The 24525-nt window shown below is 49.1% G+C and overlaps 2 protein-coding genes across 2 annotated transcripts; one reads left to right on the forward strand and one right to left on the reverse strand.

Annotated features, from left to right (window-relative positions):
* On the forward strand, positions 1–17113 carry FCMR (Fc fragment of IgM receptor). Its single transcript, XM_044267529.1, has 8 exons — positions 1–173; positions 8250–8585; positions 9290–9421; positions 10447–10669; positions 12323–12453; positions 12816–12968; positions 13237–13295; positions 15566–17113. Exons 1-8 carry the CDS (start codon positions 137–139, stop codon positions 15740–15742), a joined length of 1248 nt encoding a protein of 415 aa, XP_044123464.1. The 5' UTR covers positions 1–136; the 3' UTR covers positions 15743–17113.
* A 34-nt stretch (positions 17114–17147) lies between these two features.
* Positions 17148–20855, reverse strand: IL24 (interleukin 24). The gene is made up of 5 exons (XM_044266147.1): positions 20685–20855; positions 19876–19938; positions 18858–19016; positions 18322–18396; positions 17148–17528 (listed from the first exon to the last, which is right to left on the reverse strand). Exons 1-5 carry the CDS (start codon positions 20853–20855, stop codon positions 17445–17447), a joined length of 552 nt encoding a protein of 183 aa, XP_044122082.1. The 3' UTR covers positions 17148–17444.
* Positions 20856–24525: the final 3670 nt, after the last annotated feature.

The following is a 24525-nucleotide window of genomic DNA, read 5'->3' on the forward strand; positions in this document are numbered from 1 at the left end:
TCATTTTCAAGCCTTGCTCCTCGTGGGGCCAGAAATCTCTTTCAAGCTCCAGATTGTAAAGTTTTCCTGGGTGAGCAGTGGGTCTCTGCTCTGGTCTTCAGGGGCTCTTGGATGGGACCTTGCTCTGGAAGGAGCCATGGACCTCTGGCTTTGGTCACTTTGCTTCCTGCCAGGTAAGTGCCACAGGAAAACACCTCGCATATCTTAGGAGGTTCAAATTGGCCACAGGTAGGGGAGTTGTGGGCCATCTCTAGCTCTGCTATTCCTGGATGGGTTTAGTTGCAGACCAGTACATAGGGCAGAATAAGGATGGAGACCATGTTAGGGCCTCTTGGGAGGCCCTCCCCACTCTCTGCTAGTGCTCCTCTCTCCACTCCAGACACAACTCTTGTGGGGCTCAGGTGTTGACTCATGAGAGCTGAAGGTGTCACCCCTCCTAGACACATTAGCCTGATAATTGGGGATTTTAAAGCAAGTGCCTCCAAATTCCTTTCTTCCTACCTCTACATTCTCTTTCTTTGGGTCTCTTTCACTGCTCATTTTCAACTTCAACTTTAAATGAAGCCTCCCTGATCCATTCAGTAACCCTAGTCCATAGCCCAAGTTCCATGTATTAATTTACAGCTATCTTCTAGGAACCCCCACTTCAATATCCCACGAAGATCTGAAATGCAACATGCCTAATACCTTACTTCAAGTTCCTCATTGGTCCCCAACAAACCAGCCACTCTATCCATCTTAACTATCTCTGATATCAGCTACAGAATGCAGAATGGTTTTTTTGCCACCTCTTCCCATTTATCCCAACCCAGACTTTGACTCAGTCAATGGCCAATTCATGTAGTTTCTGGATTAGTATTGCCAGAGGAGCATCAGTGGCAGTCTCTATAAAAAGGTAACAGAGGGAATGGGCAGGAGGAGAACACACAGTCATCCCATAACTGTCTTTCCCACTTCTTTCAACCTGGCTCGCCCACAGCCCCAGATTCCTCTTCCTAATGCTTGACTCTAATTATAGGAGTGCCCCTCCCAGCAACCATCAATGGTTCCCACCTCCTAAAAACTCATCCCTTGCGCTCCCGTTTTACTCTCTGAGCTTACCACAATCCCCTGACTTCCTAACCTCCAGCCAAAGAGGAGTCCTCCTTGAACATGTGCTAGACATTCTTGCCACCATATTCTTCCTCATGCCATTCCTTCTGCTGGCAACACCCTTCCTCTCCGCTTCACCTTTTATCCTTCAAAGTCTACCTCATCCTCCACTTCCTTTTAATAACACTTTTCAGAACCCATCTTCTGAATCTCCATAACTGACCTCATTCTGTTTTATATTGTGACTTGGCATATATTCACTTCATTTTGTTGATGAAACAGTAGACTCCTGGAGGGTCAACATTATATTCTTATTCATATTTTCTTCCTTCCTGATAGCTTGAATATGGAAGAAAGTCAAATATTTGTTGAGTTGAAGATTAAAACCCCCTAAAAATATAAGGAAATGCAACTTTAATGAAATGTCAGACTCTGTACGTGGTAAGCAAAATGTCAGACTCTGTGGGAGTAGGACTTAGGTGAACCAGTTGATGGTTAACTAAACTTAGGCCTGAGAGGAGAGAGGGGTTGGATGGAAGTAGAAGATCTCTAACAGTGAAGGGTACTTAAACTGTACCACTGCAGTCTGCCCCAAGCAATACCACCATTCTAGCTGGGCCAAAGTGATCCCTGCTCTGGGTCCAGAACATCTTTCTTTTGTGCCCTTCCCCAAAGGGTGAGGAGTTCACAGACCCAGGGAGATTGTCCACCTCAAGCCCCCATTCATGTCCCCTCTTCTAAACCTCAAGTTTCCTGTCCAAATGACTCTGGGCCCACTTTCAATGACTGTGTGATCCTCTATCCTGGGTCTTCTTTCCTAGTATTCTAATTCTATAGAAGAGTCACCACACGTGGCCATTCGGAATGAGATGGGTGGAACTAATACATATAAGCTGGGTTATCTGTCTTGTCCATACCAGGACCTTTGTGGTGTGAACAGGAGCCAGGCATGAGAAAAGAAGGGAGATGGGACAGAGGTTAGGAATGTGGGGAACATTATTTCCAAACCGAAGTGGTTTAGAATGGACATCTAAGGAGCATGTAAATTTGCCAAGATGAGGTATAGAACACACTTTTTTCAACAGTTCATTAGCTTTATTTATAACTCTAAAATACTTAGACATTATTTGCACTTCTGTCCCAGGTTGTATAAATGTTGGGGTGGTCCTGGTTCCCAGGAACCAGGTCTAGGTCCCAAGCCATAGGCCATCGTGCCTGGAGCCCTAAATGAATTTCTGTAATAAAGCAAGGCAGTATTACATGTTGGAGGCATTCAAATCTTTTTTTACCTTGACCCCCAAAATAATAATACATACACTTGACGTTGTGGCTGGGTCCATGCATGTGCACATACACACGCACACGCACGGACCCACACACACCCTTAAATTTATTCTTGATTTTTTAATATAGTATGGGAATGAGTTTTGGACTTCAGCAGCTGGATAGATGCTGGTGTATCTTCTGAAACAGGAAGAGCTTAGAAGAAATAGGTTTTGAAAGAGAAATCAAGAATTATTTTTGTTGTTGTTGTTGTCTGTTTTGCCATTTTAAGTTTGAAATACATCTCAGATATTCAAGTAGTTCCAAGTGGAGATATCAGAAAGGTGAGTCTAGGGAAGACAAGCCTGAAGATCAATGTTCTGGAGAAATCTACAGAGAGCTGGCATTATAAGCCATGGGCCTAAATGAGCTTGTGTGGGGGAGTAAGGGAAGACCAAGTAAAGAACAGGCCCAAGTTCTAGGCCCTGGAGGAACCCAACACTGAGAGGTGGATAGAGAAGGAGAAGAATGTAGGGAAATTGAAAAGGAGCAGTCATTCAGAATGTGGTGTCAGGGAAGCCACAAGACATAAGTGTTTCAAAGTAGAAGGGCTCAGTTCCCTCAAATGCTGCCAAGAGGCAAGTAAAACAAAAACGCCAAATGTAAGGAAAACTTGGGGAAAAAGGAAATTTGGGGAAAAAAGGAAACTTTTGCTGAACTTGACCAGCAGTTCTAGTGGAATCTTGGAGACAAATTCTGACAAGTGTGGGTGGAAGAGGAAGTAGGAGGCATGGAGATGGAGTCCATGATTATGACGACTCGTCTGAGAAAGAGAACCAAAGAGGGGTAGCAAACAAGTAAACGGAGGGTTTTTTCAGCACAGACATTCTCAGAGCAGGTGTGTAAGCCACGGCAGTGAGGGCGGAGAAGAGACCAATGGTACAGGGAGGAGAGAGGGACAGCAGCACCGGAGAAGTTCTAAAGAAAGTGAGCAGGACAGACTCGGGACTGGCTCGTGGGAGGAGAGAGGGCACTCCATTCCTCGTGACAGGGCAAAGAGCAGACCGCCGGCCTGGACACACATGTTGGGTATGCAGGGACGAGAAACTGTCAGACATTTCTCATTCTTTTTTAAAAATTCACACTCCATCTGACAAACATAAAAATCTCAGGCCAGCTTCCTTCTTCCAGACGTAATTCTGCTGTGACTTGAGTTGACAGGGTTCTCATCACCTGCAAAACCGTGGCTACAGAACCCGAAGTCTACCTCCAGAGCACCACCCCAGCCCAGGCCCTGTGGGCATTCACCGTGTTTCTCATCATGGAAATAATGTGTTTTTCCCCATACTCCAAATACACACACACACACACACCACACACAAATATGTACAAATACACACATACACACACACACACACACTTATATCCAATTATATGTTGAGAGGGACTTTTCAAAGCACGTATATCCCTGTCCCCTACCATCACCATGAAAACCAAGTCACCAACTTAGAGATCAATGCCGCAGACTGAGGAGTCTCTCTAAAATACCAGTATTTTGCAGGGTGGGTCCTTAGGCACCTCTTCCACCCCTCCCATTAGTCCCCAGAATCTGTACTTGGAAATACAGCTATATAGTTTGGAACTGCAAAATTCAAGGGCACCTAGGATGCTTATTTTAAAATGCAGGTGCACAGGCCCCGCCGTAGATAAACGTAACCACCGCGCTGAAGGGGGGGGATCAGGTTGTCTGTAGCCCTAGTAAGTTTCTCCAACACGAATCTGATGCACATGGACCATAAGTTCTATTTTTTAAAAAAAAATATTTTATCTCTTTATTAGAAAGAGAGAGAAAGAATAAGTAGGGGATGGGTAGGGGCAGAGGGAGAAGCAGACTCCCGGCTAAGCAGGCAGCCCGACGTAGGGCCCCATCCCAGGACCCTGCGATCATGACCAAAGCCAAAGGCAGATGCTTAACCAGCTGAGCCATCCAGGTGTCCCTGTGCATAAGTTCAAAGCCAGGAGGTTATATCTGTCTTTTCTCTCTTTGGGAAATCTGCTTTACTAAGCCTTGGGTGTGGGCTAGGAGCTCCTATGAACTCCACAGAGATCTGGGGTCTGGCCATTTCACATCTCACTGACTCGTGCTTCCTTGGGACCAGAGATCATTGTAGCCAGCAGCTTTTCCTGTGTTTCATCCATTCAGAGTTCACACAGTAAGGATGCTTTAGTCTGTTCTGGCCGATTCAATAAAATACCATAGACCATGCGACTTTAACAACAGATATTTATTTCTCACAGTCCTGGAAACTAGAAGCCCAAGATCAAGGTGCCAGCAAATATTGTCCTTGGTGATGGTCGTCTCCCTGGCTTACAGACCGCCCCCATCTCCTTGGATATCCACAAGGCCTCTGCTTGTGTCCATGGAGGGAATGAGAACACTAATCCCAGTATGAGGGCTTCACTAACCTCGTCTAACTCTGATTACTTCCCAAAGGCCCCACCTCCTAGGACCATCATATTGAAGGTTAGGGCTTCAAACCGTTAATTCTAAAGGGACATAAGCGGGATGCCTGGGTGGCTCAGTTGGTTAAGCAGCTGCCTTTGGCTCAGGTCATGATCCCAGGGTCCTGGTATCGAGTCCCGCATCGGGCTCCTTGCTCGGCGGGGAGCCTGCTTCTTCCTCTGACTCTGCCTGCCTCTCTGTCTGCCTGTGCTTGTTTGCTCGCTCTCTCCCTCTGTCTCTGACAAATAAATAAATAAAATCTTTAAAAAAAAAATAATAAAGGGACATAAGCATGCAGCCCCTAACCGAGGATCTGGGTAAGTCAAGGCTTTACCCGGAGCTCATCCCTGAGCAGAGGGAGGCCACTGGAAGTGTCTGCGTAGGTGGAGGTCCCCCTCTGGTCTGTCTTGCCCCTGCCCACCCTACAGCATCTTGCTCTTAGGAAAGCAGCATTCACTCCCCTTTCTGGCTGGGTTGGTCCAAAAATACATGTTCACTGGCAGGTGCTGAACCTCACACACAGGTGCAGGCTGTCTGGTCACACAGGGTAATTCCCCCACCCCTTGGCTGGCTCTTTGTCTTTTGAATGGGTCACCCTTCCATCGCCGTGTTCCAGTCATGAGGCTGCCTCACACACCTCAGTTTCCGGCAGCTGGAAGCAGGCTTGGATTACTTGCGGGAGGGCCACGGCCGATATCACGTGTCTGGCCGGCCCCTGTGCTTCTCCCTGCCCCGCGGGCACCAGCTAGGACGCTCTCAGACTTGAACAGGCTCGTGTAAATAGTCCACGCCCCCACCTCGCCCCGCTCACACTCCCATCATGGTTTCAACCTCTTCACTGTTAGCCACGCTCTCTGGTCTCTCCAGAACGTCCTCCTTGGCTCTCTCTCCGCTCACCTGGAAACCTCAAGCCCTGCTTCTTTCCTTGACTGCCCTTCTTGCCTTTCCTCGCCTTACTAAACTCATCGGAGCTATTCTTAATGTGGTCGGCGGATGAATTTCCAGAAATTCGTCAACTCCTCTCTGCCCCCAGGAACACGCCATGTTCTCTCTGCGACCCTCGCCGCTTTGGGGGTCGCACTCACCGCCTGGAAGAGTCTCTCCTCCTCCACGCAAGTCCCCTGGCCCCTCCCCACCCCCACACGCACATTCCTATTCTTACTCCTATTCCCTCTTCCCAGAAATACTGGACATTCATTGGCTGGTAATTAATCATACTTGGACTTAGCCTTCTCTCCAGCTGACCCAACAGCATTAGGTCTGCCTTCTCTCACCCAGAGCATAAGCGCTTTGATTTCAGGGACTCATGAGCCGTGATGTATCCCTCCCTGCGTCACCCCCTCCCTGCATGCACAAGGCGCATACGCCTGGGCACATATGCACGCACACTGACACACTCCCTTGTGCTCTGCCAGTGTTCCCTGCTTCAGGGAAGGTGCTCATCACTCTCTCGGCCATCCTCCATGCCCAATCTTCCAGGTCACCATGGAGACATCACTTTTTTTTTTTTTTTGAGGAATAAAAACATTTTATCTTTTGTATTCAGAATCACACACAAATTACCTTTACAGTTCAATTTACTATATAGAAATCATTCGGGTTTTATATTTTCAGTTAAATTCTGAACTGAGATTACAATATTATAAAAAAAAGAAAAGGATTATTACATTAATTCAGTACTTTTTAGCATACCAAATTGAAATACATAAGTTCAAACTTCAGATTTATGTGAACAGTCTTCAAATACAATACAGACATTTCTTAAGGTTACCATCTCATTCACATGTGAAATTTACAGCTCTGAGCTGTTAGACATAGAACAACTCTCCTATGAATACGGCAGAGCTGACATGCCACGAAGCCCAAAGCTGTATAGTCAAGCCAAGGACTCAAAGTCATACCATCTTCTAAAAGGTATGCCATGTCTGGACCACAAAACACAACATGTAAAGAAGGCTGGGAATAATTCCTCCTCTTTATTACGGTTAAAAAAGTTCCATGTAGCTTGTAACTTTGCATAAAACCCCATATTATACCTTGGTAAAGTCCAAGGGTAATTATAGATGACAATGGATTAGGGTCTTAAATTTAATTATTAGAACCCATGAAATTCAAATGGGCATCAATCAAGTCAAAAAATATTAAGCACCTACTGGTTTAGATTGAAATTTATTTGAGATTCATGATCAATTACTTTCCACCTTGAAATAAAGGTGTAAAAACTAGCTATTAAGTGCATTCCAAACTTCTCCTTGTGATTTCAGACTTTAGTAGGAGTTTGTTTTGTTTTAGTTACGCTTAGTTTCTTGTTTCCCATTTGTTCAGCTTAGTAATTTTAATTCTTTTCATACTAAAATTTTGTGACTGGGGGAAGGGAGTTAGTGTTACTGACCTGACGGTTGTTGCCAGGAGTTTGCGTTGTTCACTGCTAGTGCATTAGTAATCCTAGATCTCAGAATCACAATAGTAATAAAATAAACAACAGGGGTCATTTTTACCTAACTTACTCTATGTTCAGATGTGGAATTTCTGTCTCCCAAGAGGAAATGTGACTTCACTTTGGTGCCAATGGACAGAAAATTCTACCTGTGGAGACATCACTTCTTCCAGAATCCCTCCCTCATGCTACACCAGCCCTCTGCACGCCCTCACTGCTTCCTTCCTCACAGGGCACGCTGCCCATTTCCAGCGTGGGCTTTACCCTGCTGTGCTGGGCTCTAGTGACTGGCCGTTTGTATCGCCCACCAAAGGAGTCACGCTGTGTATGGAGGGAGGCCAGCAGGCTTCCTGCCACGTGAAAGGCATTCGATAAATGTTCTGGTTTTGTTTTGTTTTGTTTTTTAATGATTTAACAAATGAAACCGAGGGTGAACAGTTCTTTTGGCTGAGTGGATCTGAGCAAAACAGAATTATCAGGAAACCTCCTGCAGCAAAATCGCACTGTGCCTCCCAGCTCCACACGACGTCACTGGAGCACTACGGGCTGTGTAGGGTCGCCGTGGGAGAGCCTCTCTCCTGGGAGTAGGGCAGTACTTTGACTATATTCTTAGGGGGTTGGTGTCTGGGAACTTATGGGTTTGGGTTTGAATGAGATTGAAGGTTATGTTAAGGCTTAGGCTGGGAGAGATCTGCCTGGAAGCCAGGCTTGGGTCAAAGGGACCAGGGCATAGAGCCAGGCTGAGGACATACAAAGGGTTAGGGATGAGGCCAGGGCTAGAGATCAGAAGAGGGCTGGGGCTAAGGACCAGCTGGGGCTTGGGCTGATGATGACATGTGGCTGGAGCTAGGGATGAGTGCGTGGCTGGGCAGGGGCCTGGTTTGGAAATAGGGATGGGGTTGGAGTTGTGGTTGGGAACGGGGCTTCCTCTATGTTATCTCTCTTTCCCTGCAGTGGCTGGGGCTCTGAAGATCCTCCCAGAAGTAAAGATGGAGGGAGTGCTGGGTGGATCCATTACCATCGAATGCCCGCTTCCCCAGATGCATCTAAGGCTCTATCTGTGCCGGGAAATGGCCAAGACTAGAGGCTGTGCCACCGTGGTGTCCAGCAAGAACTTTGTCAAGGAAGAATACAAGGAACGAGTCACCCTGAAGCCTTGTCCAGATAGGAACCTGTTCCTCGTAGAGGTGACAGAGCTGACCAAGAGCGATAGTGGGGTCTATGCCTGTGGGACAGGCATGAACACAGACCAGGGCAAGACCCAGCTAGTCACCCTGACTGTCTTCAGTGGTAGGTGTCCCAGGCTCAGTGCACCCAGCAAAGGTCTTCACACGTAACGGCCGAGACAGCCACCGGTCCCCCAGACTCTCCTGCTATTGCCATGTTAGCCAATCCAAAGATACTGGTTGAAACCTCACAGTCCCCCCAATTTCCGGTCCAAACCATATGAAAGGAAAAAGACCAGCACTCTTCTTACAACACTTACTGTGCTGTACTGTATCCATCCCACCCGAGGCCTAAGAGGAGTGGGGATTTAAGATTGAGGAGGGGCTCTGAGACAGGAAGAAGTTAGAAGCGAAAGGGCATAATTGTCCTACACAGTTGCCCCATAAGAAATATCAGGGACAACTATTAAGGAAAGACAGTCATTTTTCAAGCCACATTTGTAAGCCAAACTTGGTACTTTATAATCGGATCCTTTCCATATGTCTTCTGAATCCCACCTTCTTCCATTCCTCCACTGATTTCCTAACCAAATGCAGCCTCAAATCCCAAGGGTGGTTAGTGCAAAAGTTGGCTGAGTGAAGGCGAAAAAGAATTTCTTTTGGGGAAGTCTCTAGTCCACTTCTTTTGTGCTCTTCCTGGTGGAGTCTGCCATCCTCCGCTTGCTGCCATCCACCCTGGCTGGGTCAGCTTCAACTCCTACTGACATCCCTTCCCCAGGTCTCAGTCTGGTCTTAGAGCCCACAGGTGTGTTCCCCTTGCCTCCATAGAGTATGAGCCATTCTGGGAAGAGGAGCCGATGCCTGAGCCCCCACCTTGGCTTCACAAATTTCTACACATGCCGGTGCCTCCCTGGCTCCAGATGCCTGCACGTGACAGTTCTTTTGAATTTGTACCTGAAGGTCAGTTCATCAAAGCTAAGGTGGGAGAGGAGGTGGGAGAGATGATGTGGCATTGTGACAGTGGAGGAGGGGGGATGCGTTCAGTTCATCGAATGGTTGGCAGAGTACAACTGAGTCTCAGATGTGTATTTCCCTGTCTTGGGAGAGGGTACCTCCCTAAGATCAGCATGCTATGTCCTTCAAGCCCAACCTAAAGCCTTGTCCACTTGGCACTAATTGCAGGACTTACACATCACCACCAGGTGGCACCACAAGTAATGAAGTCTGTGCTCCATTCACAAAATCTTCGTTCTTTTATGAATGACTTAGAGAAGCCAAGACTGGGCAGAACTTTTCCAGCCAGAGGTCCTGATGCCTCCTGTTCCCCAAAGGGCCATCTACATTTGCTGTAATACAGTGATTTTAACGATTCCATTTTGCAATAAAAGACTGATGATTATACTAATTATACTATAATTATATACTGATGATTATACTAATGGTATCTTACATTCCTATATCCTTTTCCTGTTTTAAATGCATTTTGACATGCAATATTTCCACCACATCTTCACATATATCTTGTGAGGTAGATACATTAATTGAACAATTGATACCCTGGAGGACTTTGCTAGGCTCCAAGTGAGATAATATAATTGAGTGTACCATATACCCAAGGTTGTGACTGATAGGTGTAGGATGGAGAATAGGCAAGCACACAAATACAGCATAGGGTAGAGTGGGGATGGAACTACAAACAGGATTTTCCCCATGCTCAGAGGAGAGCAAGCTCTTCTGCCTGGGAACTCCAAGAAGTCTTCTTGGAGGAAATGGCATTTTGAAGCAAATATATTTAGAAAAATATATAGAATAGCAAATATACTAGGTGTAGAGGACATGCTAAGAAGGCATTTTAGCCATGAAGACTTCAAGTACAGAGTCTAAGTAAAGAGAAGGAGTGTGTTCAGGAAAGAGACGGTGACCTAATCCTGCTGGAGACTAGAGTGTGTATAGGGAAAATCACTTATTTCTGCTGTCTCCTGCAGTTACCACACCAGCTGAAAGGACAGAGGCCCCTCCAGAAATCCACTCCTCCCCCACCACCCCAACCTCTCACTACCTTCGAGTTTCCAGAGCGTCTTCAGTAGCAGCTGCCAACCCCCCAACCTTCCTGCCATCTACCAGAGCCTCAGAGACCTCAGCTCCAGAGGGGCTGCTTAAGCCCCAGACAGCCAGCTACAATTACCACACCAGGCTTCACAGGCACAGGTAAGAGGTCTCCACCACCCAGAATGGGCTAGAGGTCAGGCAAAGTAGTCAAGATGTAGGAGACCCACTGAACTCTTCCCACAACATCTGCCAGCGGAGACCCTTCTTGTCTCTGAGTGTAGCACATTAGCTCATTAGTCCAATGACAAGAATACACTTGGCAATGCCCCAGCAGGAGATCCTGTAGGAAGGAGACCCAAATCTTTAAGTTGCTCAGCATTCATTCAGATCTGCTTTGATGGGGAACTGAATAAGAAAAAAAAAAAAAACTAATGATGAAACTATTAACTATTCAATTGATTTCACCTGTTTTCTTTTGCTTTTTCAGTGTGGCTAGGATATTTAAAATTACATGTGTAATTTTAACGTAGTATTTCTACTGGAGGGCACTGGTCTAAAGGCTGGGGCACACCCAGGAAAATGCTGCAATGGATCACTAGGGGGCAGCATTAGAGCAGTCTCCAAAGAAAATCTGTAAGAATTGGAATTATTTTTGCCTAAGCAAAGACAAGCATGTTGGTGAGGAAAGGGACCTCCAGCATCATTTGTGTTTTATAGATGAGGAACTGAGGTCATCAGAACTACGTGTTTTCAAATAGAACCAGGACTCCTGATTCCTAGCTCAGTAGACTCCACCAGCCGGCCAGTGGAGAACTCAAGTCAGTTCAAACAACATTTTCTTTCTTTACTTCCTTTTTTAATTTTTTTTTAAGATTTATTTATTTGAGAGAGAGAGAGAAAGCACAAATGGGAGGGGAAGAGAGAGAGGGAGAGACAACCTCAAGCAGACTCTGTGCTCAACACTGAGCTATCTGGGGGCTCACTCTCACGACCCTGAGGTCATGACCTGAGCTGAAACCAAGAGTCAGAAGCTCAACTGACTGCGCCACCCAGGTGTCCCTCAACCAACATTTTCTCAGTTTCTACTATCTGCCAGGCATTGTGCTCTGTCCTGAAAAATGTAAGAAAGATGAAAACATGAAATATCCAGGTCTTCTCTTACTAACGCCAGTCTGATTATAATAAGTGTTGTAATCCGTACAAACACAAGAACTGAGGACAGTGAGAAAAAAATAATTCTAGTTTTCCATGGTTGCAAGAGAAAATAGAACTGATGTACTAACCCTTTAAGGAAAATAAAATTTCAATCTGTAAACAACATGGAGGGAAGACCTTTTAAGCAGAGGGCACCCCATGTGAGAAACATCTTTTCCGCTGTTATAAGAAACTTAATTTGCTTAGTATTTGCACTAATCTTGTAAAGAAACTGAGATGCAAACAGTCAGAGGGGAACTGACATTTACTAATTGCTGCTTGGACCAGGTGCTTTCCCTTCTTTATACCTACATTTTGTTTCATCCTTGAACAGTTCCGTGAAATAGGCTTTACTCTACCCATTTCTCTGGAAATGAGGCTCAGCGAGGTTCGGAGAGTGATTCAAGATCACACGGCCAGTAGAAAGCTGAACCTGAATTTATATCCAGGTTTCATGACTCCATAGACAAGGCTCTTTGAGGGTGGGGTGGGGAGAAGGCTTTTTTAAAGAAAGGGGCCATTTCCCAAAAAGTTGGCTATTTGGGAATGCTGCCTTAAACCTCCCTCCCTCCCAGACCTCTTCCTTCCCTCTCCCTCTCCCTCTCCTTTCTTCCTCAGAGCCTTCCACCAGGACCCCTTGCCTGGGCTGGAAGGCCAAGGATTTCACATCCTGGTCCCCACCACCCTGGCCCTCATCCTGGTGGCACTGCTGGGGCTGTTGATGAAAAGGGTCATCCAAAGGAGAAAAGGTGAGCGGCTGGGGGCTCAGTTGGGACAAGGGGAGTTGTGAGAAAGGCCCATTCAGACTCCGCTGGAAGCCCCCCCCCCCAGCTTCTCCAAGGGAAAACTCAGGAGCTTCAGATGGGCAACCTGGGGCACGAGAAACGTGGCAGGGGGTCTACAATCTGGAAAGGGGAATGGGGACGTGGAGGGCAGCCTGGGGCCTTTGGTCTTTCGTGTTGGGCCAGGCTGTGGCTCATACATTCAGAGCATCTCCACGGCACACCCGGCCAAGCGCCCCGGGGAGGGAGACAGCCCATAGTTTCCTGGGACCCGAGTGAGGGGGACGGTGGCTAAGGGCCCCTGACACCTTTCTCCTCTTCCCGGGCAGCCCTCTCCAGGCGGGTCCGCCGAGCGGCCTTGAGGATGCGTGCCCTGGAGGCGTCCCAGCGGCCCCCGACGCAGCGTCCCCGCGCCTCGCAGCCGCGCTCCCAGAACATCTACAGCGCGTGCCCGCGGCGCGCCAGGGCGGCGGACGCTGAGGGTGAGCCGGGAGCCGCGGGGACAGACGGCCGGGCCGGGCGGCGGCCACGCGGAGCGAGACCCTTGAGCACCAAGCGGCGGCAGAAATTGCGCGGACGCCGAGGCTGCGCCCGAACCCCTTGCCTCCGGGAACGCCCGCACCTCCGCTCCGGCTCCCTCTCCCCAGGGCTTCCGGCGGGCCGGGGGGCGGGGCCGGGGCGGGCCAGGGGCGGGCCAGGGGCCGACAGGGCCGCGGCCACGCCCTCACCTTCCTCTCCTGGTCTCCTTAGGTGAGGGGGAGGTACCTCTCCCTGGCCTCCGAGCGTCGGCGCCCCCTGCCGCTCCGCAGGTAAGCTCTGCCCCGCCCCTGCTTGGCTTCGGCGGCCCGAAGCCGGCCCTAAACCTGGGCTTGGCCCTGGGGGGAGGCGGCTCCCGAAGCAGCGCGTTAGCCGGAGGGCACGGCTTTCCCAGCAGCTCCTGGGCCCCGAGTCTGGGAAGAAGTTGTGTCAGTTTCCTCCTTTGAGGGTGTCAGTGGACTGAGAGTCCAACGATCGTGGTAGACTCCGTTACCTGGCTTCTAGCCATGGGATAAATTGGGGGTTAGTAGAGGCGAGGGATGGCAATTCAGCGCACGAAGGGCTTTCATGTGAAAGAGCTGCGATTTCCAGGAGGTCTTAGGGATTGGAATCTACCCAGTTTTACTTCAATATGAGGGAGAACTTTCTAGTAAACTCTTGTCGATGAGAGGAGGCACTTTGCCCATCACTAGAGGTACTAAGCCTGGCCTAGAGGATGACTTGGCGGACAGATGTCAAGACGTAGAGGATTCAACCCTTGGCTGAGGAGGAGTCCTCTAGAAATCTATGAATGGCCATAGAGAATTCCTGTGTCTGTGGATAGCCATTGGCAGACAGGTAACAAGTATTTGAACTGTCCATTCATTTTTGTTTATCCAAATTAAGAAGAGAAACTATTTTATTCTCTGAAGTAGCCCAGAGTAGTTAAAAACTACTACTACTATTGCCCCAGGAACCAGGAAAAAACTAAGCTTGGTGAATGTCCTAGTTTTAATTGGGGTGTTGACAAAGCTGATGCAACAGACCCTAAACCACAAGGCTCATGAGATGGAAGCCTGTTTTCCTCCCAAGTTAAGGCAGGGGACCAGGGAGAGGTGGCCAAAGCCACCAGGTCATCCAGGGACTCAAACAACTTCTGTCTTGTTGCTCGACTATCCTCTAGAGTCTTGTCCGGTCCACCATCAGTGCTCAGTCACAGCCTCATGTCTCCATTCCAGCCCCTAAGAGAATGCAAAAGGTGTTTCTTTAAGACCATGACCCTGAGGTTTCATGCATCCCATCCAGTCACATCCCATTGTCCATAGCCTAGTCATGTAGCCACACCTATCTTCAAGGGAGACTGAGACATGAACCCCCTAACTGGACAATTGTGTGCCTTGCTAAAAAGATACAGTGATGCCCAGTAACCAGTAACAGCTCTGCCATAGTCACCTCCAGCTTCCTGACCTTGCCCTTCCCCACCCCTGCTAGAGGAGGCTTGTAGTAGCATAGGTATGGCCCAGCAGCACCATCTACCATTACACCAGCCCTTTCCTCTTGAACTTCCCCGCTGCCACACACACCCTCACCCAAGCCCGTACTTTGCTCCCATCTTACACTTCCTCCCTGCTTGAAACTCTCATTCCCACTATTAGGGATAAAACTCTTGACCAAACCAGTCCACCACAAGGTGTGTATGGTTAATGGCTCAATATTTTAGCTTTCATAGGGAGCGTCTTGATTTTTCAAGCAGAATAAATTAATCTTAGGTGAAGGACGGTGACAAGCAGTGGGAGATATATCTTTGAAACACATTGCAGCTCATTCTCTCTCTGCTGATGTTCACAAAGTAGTAGTTGCTTTTCATGACTGAGCACTTCCTGAGTGCCACCATGCTCATGGGCCTGAACTTGCAGTTCTCAGCACTTGTATTTCAATACGTGACTCTCCCTCCTGAAGCCTTGTTGGGTGGATGTTATAATAATTGTGCAGTGTTGGAATCAATGCACAGCGCTATCCTCCCCCAAGCTGACCCATCCTGAAAGCAGATGACCCTGAAGTTTCTTTCCGGGGAAGAGGAGTACCACTGTGCCCAAGCAGCCTACGGCCTTCCTCCTCTTCCCTACCCAGCCCCTTCCTGGAATGTACTGTTATGCCACATCACAGCCTCTCTTAGTCCTTACAGAGGTGCAAGGGATGACTCACCATGCTTCTGAATAACTCCCTAAGAAGATGCATATTTATTCCACAAGTCACACTGTCTAATCCCAGAGGGGAAACTCCTCTGGCAGCTGAGTCTCCTTCAGACCCATGCTTAGCCAGGTGACTTGAGCCCAAACCCCATTTAAGGCATTTCCTGCCCACATTAGATTTAAGTGGTTTCCAGTTATCTGCGGTGAGACGCCACCCTGAAACTGCCCAAGGCAGAGCCACCTCTGTGTCTTTGCCTTCTAGAAATCGGCAACCATGCACATGCCCCCCATTGCCCACTGTGAAAATCTATCTGGAGAGATACTAAAATCACCCTACTCAGATCCAATGATGCTTGTATGCTGGTTCCCAGGTATCTGAAGCTCTCTGGCTCCATGCCCCGTCTCTGAAGACCAGCTGTGAATACACGAGCCTCTACTTCAAGCCTGCTGCCAAAGCGGAGGACACGGATGCTGATGATTATGTCAATATCCCCTGTCTGACTCACCTAGCCAGCTGTCCCCCTGGGCCCAGACCCTGGTGCCAATGAGTCCTGTTGAGCTGCTGGATTCCAATACTTGCTCTGTTTCCAGAGCCCTCATTACCTCCCATGCCAACCTTGAGTCTCATTCCTGTGTCTCCTGAGAATAGCTCAGTAACCTCTCCCAACTCTTCTCACACCCCTCTGGAGCCCCCTGTGGTTTTCAAGTGGGCCCTGGGCACATGGAGCATTTGTCCCAGTGCCAACTGCTTCCTCTCCAAGCCATGGGATTCCAAGAGTGTCTTCGCTGCCCTGGCTCTAGACTCATGGCATCCGGCTGGAGATAGGAATAGGTGTTGCTTCAGGATACTTTCTCAGGCTTGGGTGTCACACCAGTAGAAGGCTCCCGGACCTTCTAGTGAGACCATGCCTCAGTCCTGTGAGTTGGTTGATATGATGAAAGGTTGTAAATTTTCAGAGCCTAGGCTTGTTAGTGTCAGTGCTCCTAAATCCTTTATACTGTCTCCCTCCCTTGATGTACCTAAGTGCTGTGACCCCAGTGTCTCCCCTCTTTTAAAAATAGGATAGCTTGTGTTATCTCTTTATCTTCCTTCCATGGCTTAGCAATGATATTTGTGCACTTTGCGTTGGTCTGTTTTGGCCATCCCAAACTGTTAACATCTCTCTGCAATCAGAAATGCCGCCTCATCTCTTTGCCAGGTAACTTCTGGCAAGGTAGGGAGGAAAGTGGCTTCTTGGAGGGCCTACCACTCCGCAAAAGCACTTATGTCATGAAAGGAGAGATCGCCCATCCCCTGCATAGACCTTCTCTTGAGTTTTCCAGGCAAGGGCATAGGCAGACTGAAGTCAACTACAAAGTTCAGCCAGAGCTCGGGACTAGGGATCACCCCAGTCTTGCTGTTAGGAAAAAGACCTTTCCTGGAGGCATATCTCTGCCTTACCGGCACTTGCCCACACTTAGGAAGAAGAGGCTGTCAGAACTGGGTTTCCTGCTTCTTATTAGCAGGGAGTGGCATCAAAGATTGGACGGTCATGTGATGACACCATTAGCCGTGTCAGCTTGACAATGGCACCCTCTCCAGCAGCAAGTAAGAATAAGTAGTATAAGAAAGGAGGGCCCCCAAGAAGGGATGGGGAGAAGGGGGTGGGGAGAAATGAAATGTTTAGTGAGCCTGCTTCATGCCTGGCCCTTAGCCTGTATCTTGTATCTTCCATCATTTACATTCCAAACAGATGCCCCTCACCTCCTCCCCATTGCTGTGTTCCTGCAGATCTCATGGCAATATGGTTTCTATGTCCTAAAGTGCAACTTCAGCACTTCATTGTTCCTCAATCATTCAAAGACAGACAAAAAAAATCCAGTTTATTAAGTATTTACTTAGCACTTATCCACTGCCCCCCATGGTGTAAAGCATCATGGAGGATAAAAAAAGAAGCATGGGGACAGTCCTTGCTGCCAAAACAGAACTTACAGTCTGATGAATAAATACAGCATCGATTAAAACACTGATAGAAATTAAATAGGGTTGTAATAAATATAGAAATCTACTTTGTAGATTATTCACAGCATCCAAGAGAACCTTCCATGACTGTCTTTGGGGTCACTTCAAGAAAGAAGTCTTTGAGGATAAGCCTGGCCAAGAATGATATCCATCGTCAAAGGGGTGAAGTGTTCAGAGAACACCACTGGAAGGGATATGGCACATTCAAAATGACATGGAGAACAAGGAGGGTATCCTGGTGTTGGCATTCAGAACTGGTAGAATTTCTCCATCCAGGTCAAGAGAATGTCCACTTCTCCAAAGGCTTTGGTCTGGGCTGATTGGATGTCCAACTAAAGAGAAAAGAGAGTTGATGGTCTACCGTATTAGCCACAGGAATAAGTTTCCTTCCCATCCTGTACTCCTGGAGCTCGCTGTGTCAGCTCTGGGATGGCCTCTGATGAGGGCACCCACCCATTGTGGGAGGCAGTGAAGACCAAGGGACCAGTGAGTAGCAGTGGGCAAGGAGCAAGGGAAAGGCACCTGGAGCTCCTAATAACAAGAACTATGGAATCCTAGTGTGAGGTGGATTTTGCCACCTCCCAAGTTTACTATGCAGATGAAGAAACTGAGGTCCAGTTGCCCCCCTTCCTGTGTATAAGATTCCTCTTCACCATTTATTTTTACACTGATGGCTCTGTTCCTCAAAAAAGTGATCAAAATCATTTATTTTTTGGAGGGGTCTGCAGATGAAATTTGGATTTTCTTTGTTGTCTTTATTTGGGAGATGGTAATATATTTTCCCTTTTTTTCTCACAAACTAGACCATTTGAGCATTATGGAAAATACTGCAGATACGTAGCACGTTTTTCCCAGGGAAAAGTCCTTCATAAGGAAATCATCTCATAGGGAAATAGAAATGCACTTCAGTAGGAAAACTGGCACAAATATGGGTCGTGTCGTTTGTGGAGCTTGTGCAAAGTAGATGATAATTGATGCAAATATCCCTGTGGGTGTGCAAAATTAGGCGGCTTTGGGGTATGCCTGGTGGGGTCACCTGCAGTGAGTTCTGCATGAGACACCCACGTGTGATGGTTCAGGCTAGTCTACTGGTGGATAGGCAGGTTCTCAAATCCTGGCCTTTACCTGTTTAAATGCTCTCTGGAACAGTAGAAACCGCCGGCGTGCGCTCTCACTGATAGAAAACATGTCGTTTTCCTGCTGGATAATAGGGGGGTATAATTATGCCAAGTGTTGGGTAGCAGCAGAAGCAAGCCCCCTCCCCCTCCTTCCTAGTGATGCCAGCGCAGTTCCCCAGACCAACTCTGAATCCCACATTCTCAAGGTAGCCCTTGCCGAACTCCCACCGTGGTGGGGGCTGACTCCTTTCATTTTCACAGCAATCTGGTCACGTAGCATGATTATCTACATTTTATACATAAGGAAAATGAAGCTCAGAGATGTTGACTGCTATGTAAAGGGTTTTCCAGCTGGTTAGAAGCAGACCTGAACTTGAATCCAGAACTACTCATTTCAGAATCCAGAGCCCGTGCTCTCTCCCGTGACACCATCAAATCTGTCATGCAATAAAAGCCAGGACTGGATAAGGGAAGGGAGGATGTCTTCTCAAAATACGCCCATGCATTTCCCATGGGCCCTCGTCACAGCATTGTTCTACTCACACTGGGTTGCAGTTTTGAGGCGATGACAAAAAAGTTGTTGGCCAGAGTTGAGAATGACTTCCGGATCCTGGAGTCAGCTGCCTTACCCAGATAGCTTTTGAAAATGGTATTCAGGTAAAACTTCAGCAGGGCACGGATGAGGTAACAGCTCTCGACGTCCTGGGGAGGATCTGGGTTACTGCGGAGCCGAGCCTTCCCCCCAACCATGGCCCTAGGTGAACAACCCATGTGCCACATGGGGCAAGATAAGCACACAGAGAAAGAGATCTTCTAGGAGAGGCTGACCAACATTAAATCTGAAGGAGCCTTCAGGGGCACGCAGAGCGGCGCCCTTGGTTGATGGGAGGAACCGCAAACCCAGAGAGGACAGACCCACAGCCAGTCAGTGGCAGACACAGACCTAGGTCCCAGAAGTCCTGATTCCCCATCTTTTTAATGTCCTTTCCTCTACACTACATGGCCTCTCTAATAGCTGTGTTTGTGTATGGCTGGGTGCTGGATCGTAGAAAGCACCCGGCACTTGGTGGTTCCAAGTTGAGAGTCCAGGTAAAGAACTGGAAAGAGAAATGAGGAAAAAAAACTAACACCCTGGAACACAGGGATTGCACTCAAGCCTCCTTGAGCGCCGAGGGAAGCTCAGTGCCTTGTGGGGACCAGGGCTCAGTACATGCACTCGCTGACTGCCTATCTGGGTGTGAGGATGACAGTAATGAGTGAGAAAGAAGGATGGGAACCAATGAGACCAAAGCAGCTGTGGAATCCTGGTGGCTCTGGCTAAATGGAGAAAGATACTTATGAGCCTCAATCCGTACTACCCTCCATGTCCCCATACACACATACCCACATAACCCAGACACGGGGGTGATGACTCAGACGTTTACTTCTCTGGCTCCCTGCCCAGCCCTGTCCTGTGTAGGCTCAGTCAGGCAGAAGTGGTCTCTATCAGCCTCCCCTCGACCACCCATAGGAGACAAGCCATCCGACACAGAGGCATTGTCTTTCCCCAGAGTCTGATTACCGAAACGTTCTGCAGAATCTCCTTCCGTAGCAGCCGGACACTCGTGATGTTATCCTTAGCTTGCTTTGGGAATAGAAAGAGAAGATGCATCCAGGTTGAGGGACAACACAGAAACCAACCACGCAAATACATGCTGATCCCCAGATCTATCCAGTCTGAGATCTCAAAAGCCAGAGAAGCCAAGGGAGGACCCAGGAAGAGCTGAGCTAAGGTAGGCCCCCAGTGGGTGAGGGTACAAGTTTCCAGCCACAGAAATCACTAAGCTTAACCCCCAGAGGCAGATGGAATCCCAGGAGTTCTCAGAGCCTTGGTGGGGGACCTGTTGTTTCCCTCGGTCAGAAGGAAATAAGCCTATTTGGTTTAAGAATGAGTAGGGGCAGGGCTTTACTCCCATTTTCTGTGGGGGTTGGCATGGAGTGGGGGTTGCACCTTTGAGCTGCCTCTTGCCCTTGGAACTTCCCCTCAAGCAGCCGTATCCTCCAACTCTTGGTTTATAGCCAAAGTGTCCCTGTGAGAAAGGCGCTTTAGAGCCAGTATGAGTACCGATCACCTTCAGCACCCGGAGAAATTCTCAGTCATGTTTCACCAGCGGCCCCTCCCACAAAGAGCATCAACCACTCTTTTTACCATTAGCTAAAGCCTTGTTTCCTCATGTGCAAGAAGGAACGCGTGCTTGTGATGCCTCTGATTTCCAAAACTTATTATATAGGAAAATAATCAGCGAGTTGCAAAGGGCCCCGTAATCACAAAATAGCCTCCTGCACTCACGGGAACCCCTGCAGCCGCGTCCAGAGCCACACCTCACTCACCACAATGTCCTTCACGGCCCAGAAGGCCTCCCAGAGTTCCTGGAGGACTACGCCCTCCACTCGGCAGGGTCCGAACTGGAATTCTTGGCCCTGGACCCCTGGAGCCTGGCTGCAGAGAAGCAGGGTCAGACTCAGGCTGAGGAGGGCAGTTGTGCCCCCTGGAAAGCCCATCTGCCGCGAAGGAGGGAGCAGGAGGATCCTGCTGGAAGAAAAGGAGGCGTCACAAGGTACGTCGCAAGGTAGGACTTCTGCCCCGGCTGTAGCACACCCAGATCAGTGCTCCTTGGCTCTCCCTGGGCCACCTTCGGGGACACACGGATGTGAAATCTGAGACCAGAGTAAGTTCCCAGTTTAGAATATGGCAAACGTGTGGCCTTGCTGGGGTGTGCTTGGGTGGGGTGCGGGTCTTTCTGCCCCTCCATCTCATACCGCTGGTCTTGCTGTCTCTCTGCCCTTCCCCGCCAGGCCCACCCACGTCCCCAACACCCAACGTCTCCCTCCTTGCTCCATGACCGTTCTCTCCAGCCCAGAATTGGCCAGTCAGAATTGAACCAAGAAGAGTGAAGAAATGGGGGGCAGGAGGCTTATAGAGCCAAAGAACATGCATAGAGCATTCTCCAAACTCGGGAGCATAGGGACCTTAACTAGGCATTCGCATGTCTGAGCTCTGCCCTGGATCCCCAGGCCCCCTCCGGCAGGTCTTTTCTCCTCCCCAGGAGAAGACCATCCCGAAGCCTCATCACCAGGGAGCCAGGGGATTAGTCCTGGCCCACAGGGAGGGGCTCAGACAGCAGGTTAGGGCCACACACTCGCTCGGCCACCTCAATTGACCGACTCACCCCTGACTCGAAGAGTTAAGTTTTCAGGTAACCGCACCAACAGGAGGAATCAGATTTCCAAGTGAATCACCTTGAAAACCTCCCACTAAAGCACCAGTGGGATGACTGTCTTGAAGAGGCCCCACGCTAGGGGACTGCCACCCACTCTCTGTTTGTCACACCCGCATGCAGACAGTTTCCTCTCCCGGCTTTCTTTGCCCTTTGCTTTTCTTCCTTCCTTCTTTCCTCTCTGCTTTCTCCCTCCCTCCCTTCCTTTCTTCCTTCCTTCCTTCCACAAACATTTAAGAACCTGTCTTACTCAGGGCACTGGTTTCACACCTGCAGCCCCTCGATTCCAGCCCAGACTGGGCAGGGAGGTGGGATGCAGGATGCAGGAAAAGACCTGCATCTTGGGGCGCCTGGGCGGCTCAGTGGGTTAACACCTCTGCCTTCGGCTCAGGTCATGATCTCGGGGTCCTGGGATCAAGCCCCGCATCGGGCTCTCTGTTCAGCAGGGAGCCTGCTTCCCTTCCTCTCTTTCTGCCTGCCTCTCTGCCTGCTTGTGATCTCTGTCTGTCAAATAAATAAATAAATAGAAATCTTTAAAAAAAAATTTAAGAAAAAAAAAAAAAAACCTGCATCTGGAGTGGCTGACAACACGCAGGCCACAGGGGCACAGGATGAGCGCCCAGTCAGATGAGCCTCTTTCCCGGAGCTCATGCCCCGGTGTCTCCCTCAGAGCCTTCTCGTTCTGTTACTTCCAACGCCACAGCCTTTGCAGCCTCTCTTGAAGATTCATTTCTGGGCCTCGTGATCCTGCCCGCCTTCCTTCCATCCAGCCCAGACCCTTCTTGGTGTTAAAGCAGAGACCGCAGCTCCGCATCCGTCCCCCTGGCCCCGTTTCCCGACGAGGCAGCCGTCGGGTGCTTGGAAGCAAAGTACTCCCTCGACCCCCAGCACTCACCACAGTCCCGGAAGGGGTGCTTGAGGGCTGGCTGTTCAGGGGTGGCTGGGTCCTGTTGAGGGAGGGGCAAGTCGGACAAGCACCTTCCCCATTCACTGATCAAGGGTGTAGCCACAGGTGGAAGGTTCTTCTCCCAGCAGTGAAAGCCGTTTTCAAAGATAAAGATGTGCAGGCTCTCAAGGCTCTGTGGAGATCCTATATATGGGGGCTGGGGGAGGGGCGGAGGGAGAGGGGGAGGTGGAGAAAGGGAAATTGGTCATGCTTTCCTAGAGAATTACTTCACTGCCTACTCACCCCTCACGTGAAGACAATGGGACGATGCTGAGCCGAGGTGAGCTGAGGCCCAGAGCTGACTTCTGGCTGTGCCACCACCTCTGTGACCAGGGACAAGTCTCCTAGCTACCCTGGGCCTCAGTTTCTGCATCTATAAAATTAAAACAAACCAACAGACTCCCCCACTCCACAACGCAGGTGCAAGGAGCAAATGGGAAAACGAAACAGGGTGCTTGCAAACTGTACACACATGGGAATACATTATTGCTGTGCAGAGCAACCCGGTCTCCTTACTCCAAAATCATTCAATAATGGTGCTCTGTTAACGACGGGACAGTGACCTGGAGGCTGAGGATCGCCCACGCATACTTCTGTGATGGTTTAGAGCCTGGAAGTTTAGACTTACCTCACATGCAGCCCCCGATAGCCCCGTCTCAGGTTCGAGAAGAATAAGGCAGCGAGTACATGGCCAGACCTGGAAAGCTGAGGTATCCCGGTGTCCTGGCGGGCGGGCCTCAGCCTGCACTGGTTGGCCAGGGTTTGCCCATGGGACTCGGCATGTCAGGAGCCAAGGTGAAGACACCCAACCATATGTTTGGGTGTCAGACTTCAGTTGCCCTGTGGGTGAAGTGAAGGGTAGACCTGAGCCGCACTCCTACAGCATTTTGCCCGGAACCTGGTCCTGAGGGACAAGATTCTTGACTGCCTCATCAGTAGATTCCAGAAGGCTGGCATGTGCCAGCCCCTCTAGGGAACATGTAATGCTCCTGAGAATAATGCAGACTGAGAAGTCTCAGGAGGGCCGGGGGGACAGGGACATGTACTTGACTTTGTTTAATGCAGCACGTCCTATGAGTATTTGACCATGTCCCTGGGACACATTGTGGGAAACGCCAGACCCTGGATTAGGGACTGCCGAAGTATGGACCGAGAATAAGCTGAGAATGGCTTACCCTGTGATCTAAGAATGGTTTTACATTTGTTAGTGACTAAAACAAACAAACAGACAAAAAATCAAAAAATAAGAAGTACATGAAATTCAAATTTCGGTGTTTACGAGTGAAGTTTTACTGGGACACAGCCACAGCCCGTCTGTTACATATTGTCTATGGCTGCTTTTGTGCTCCAGTGATGGAGACTAGTAGTCATGGCTGAGACCCTATGGCCCACAAAGCCCAAAATATTTACTCTCTGCCCTTTGCAGAGAGACTGCTGAGCCCTGCTCTGAATTACCTTCCTGGTAATTCATCTGGGACTTGGGATCATCTGGAATCAGGCAAGACACATGGAAGTAGAACGTGATGCGAGGGGTGGGATCATTTCCCCAGCTCAGTGGAGGACAAACAGGGGACCCTGAAAGGAAGTGGCCCTTCCCAGTCTCTCTGGCACCAAAACACTTTCCCTTCATCACACATTCAGTGGTGTTTGTTTCCTTAAGCAGACGAAATACTTGCTGCCGTCCCCAGCCAGCAGCCTGGTCTGTATGAGGACCAAGCTTGAATCCTTCGCTCCTTTGGCTTCTAGGGGGCCTGCATCCAGTCTTTGGCAGGAGCCCACACCACACCCTTTCCTCCCCTGCAAGGATCCAGAGCATTACTAAAATCCCTAACCACTACGGGAAGAAGATGCCCAGAGGCATTCCTGAGATAAAAAAAGAACACAAAGTACGAATGTAGCAGCAGTAGACAAGGGGGAGACAGGAGAGGACAGGAGAGACAGACAGCTGAGGCAGGAAGCTGAGAGAGAAAGTGAGCCGCAGGGCAGCTGCAGTGCTAGACGGCTGCCT

The sequence above is a fragment of the Neovison vison genome, chromosome 10, assembly GCF_020171115.1.
Source record: "Neovison vison isolate M4711 chromosome 10, ASM_NN_V1, whole genome shotgun sequence".
In the NCBI taxonomy this organism is placed as follows: domain Eukaryota; kingdom Metazoa; phylum Chordata; class Mammalia; order Carnivora; family Mustelidae; genus Neogale; species Neogale vison.

Excerpts from the sequence above, each read along its gene's own strand:
- FCMR (XM_044267529.1), top strand. The coding sequence starts at position 137 with ATGGACCTCTGGCTTTGGTCACTTTGCTTCCTGCCAG. Across the intron at positions 8,586-9,289 it reads CACCCTGACTGTCTTCAGTG|AGTATGAGCCATTCTGGGAA; the intron begins GTAGGTGTCCCA and ends TTGCCTCCATAG. Across the intron at positions 12,454-12,815 it reads GGTCATCCAAAGGAGAAAAG|CCCTCTCCAGGCGGGTCCGC; the intron begins GTGAGCGGCTGG and ends CTTCCCGGGCAG.
- IL24 (XM_044266147.1), bottom strand. The coding sequence starts at position 20,855 with ATGGGCTTTCCAGGGGGCACAACTGCCCTCCTCAGCCTGAGTCTGACC. Across the intron at positions 19,017-19,875 it reads AGATTCTGCAGAACGTTTCG|GACGTCGAGAGCTGTTACCT; the intron begins GTAATCAGACTC and ends GATCCTCCCCAG. Across the intron at positions 17,529-18,321 it reads TCCAGAGAGCATTTAAACAG|TTGGACATCCAATCAGCCCA; the intron begins GTAAAGGCCAGG and ends TTTTCTCTTTAG.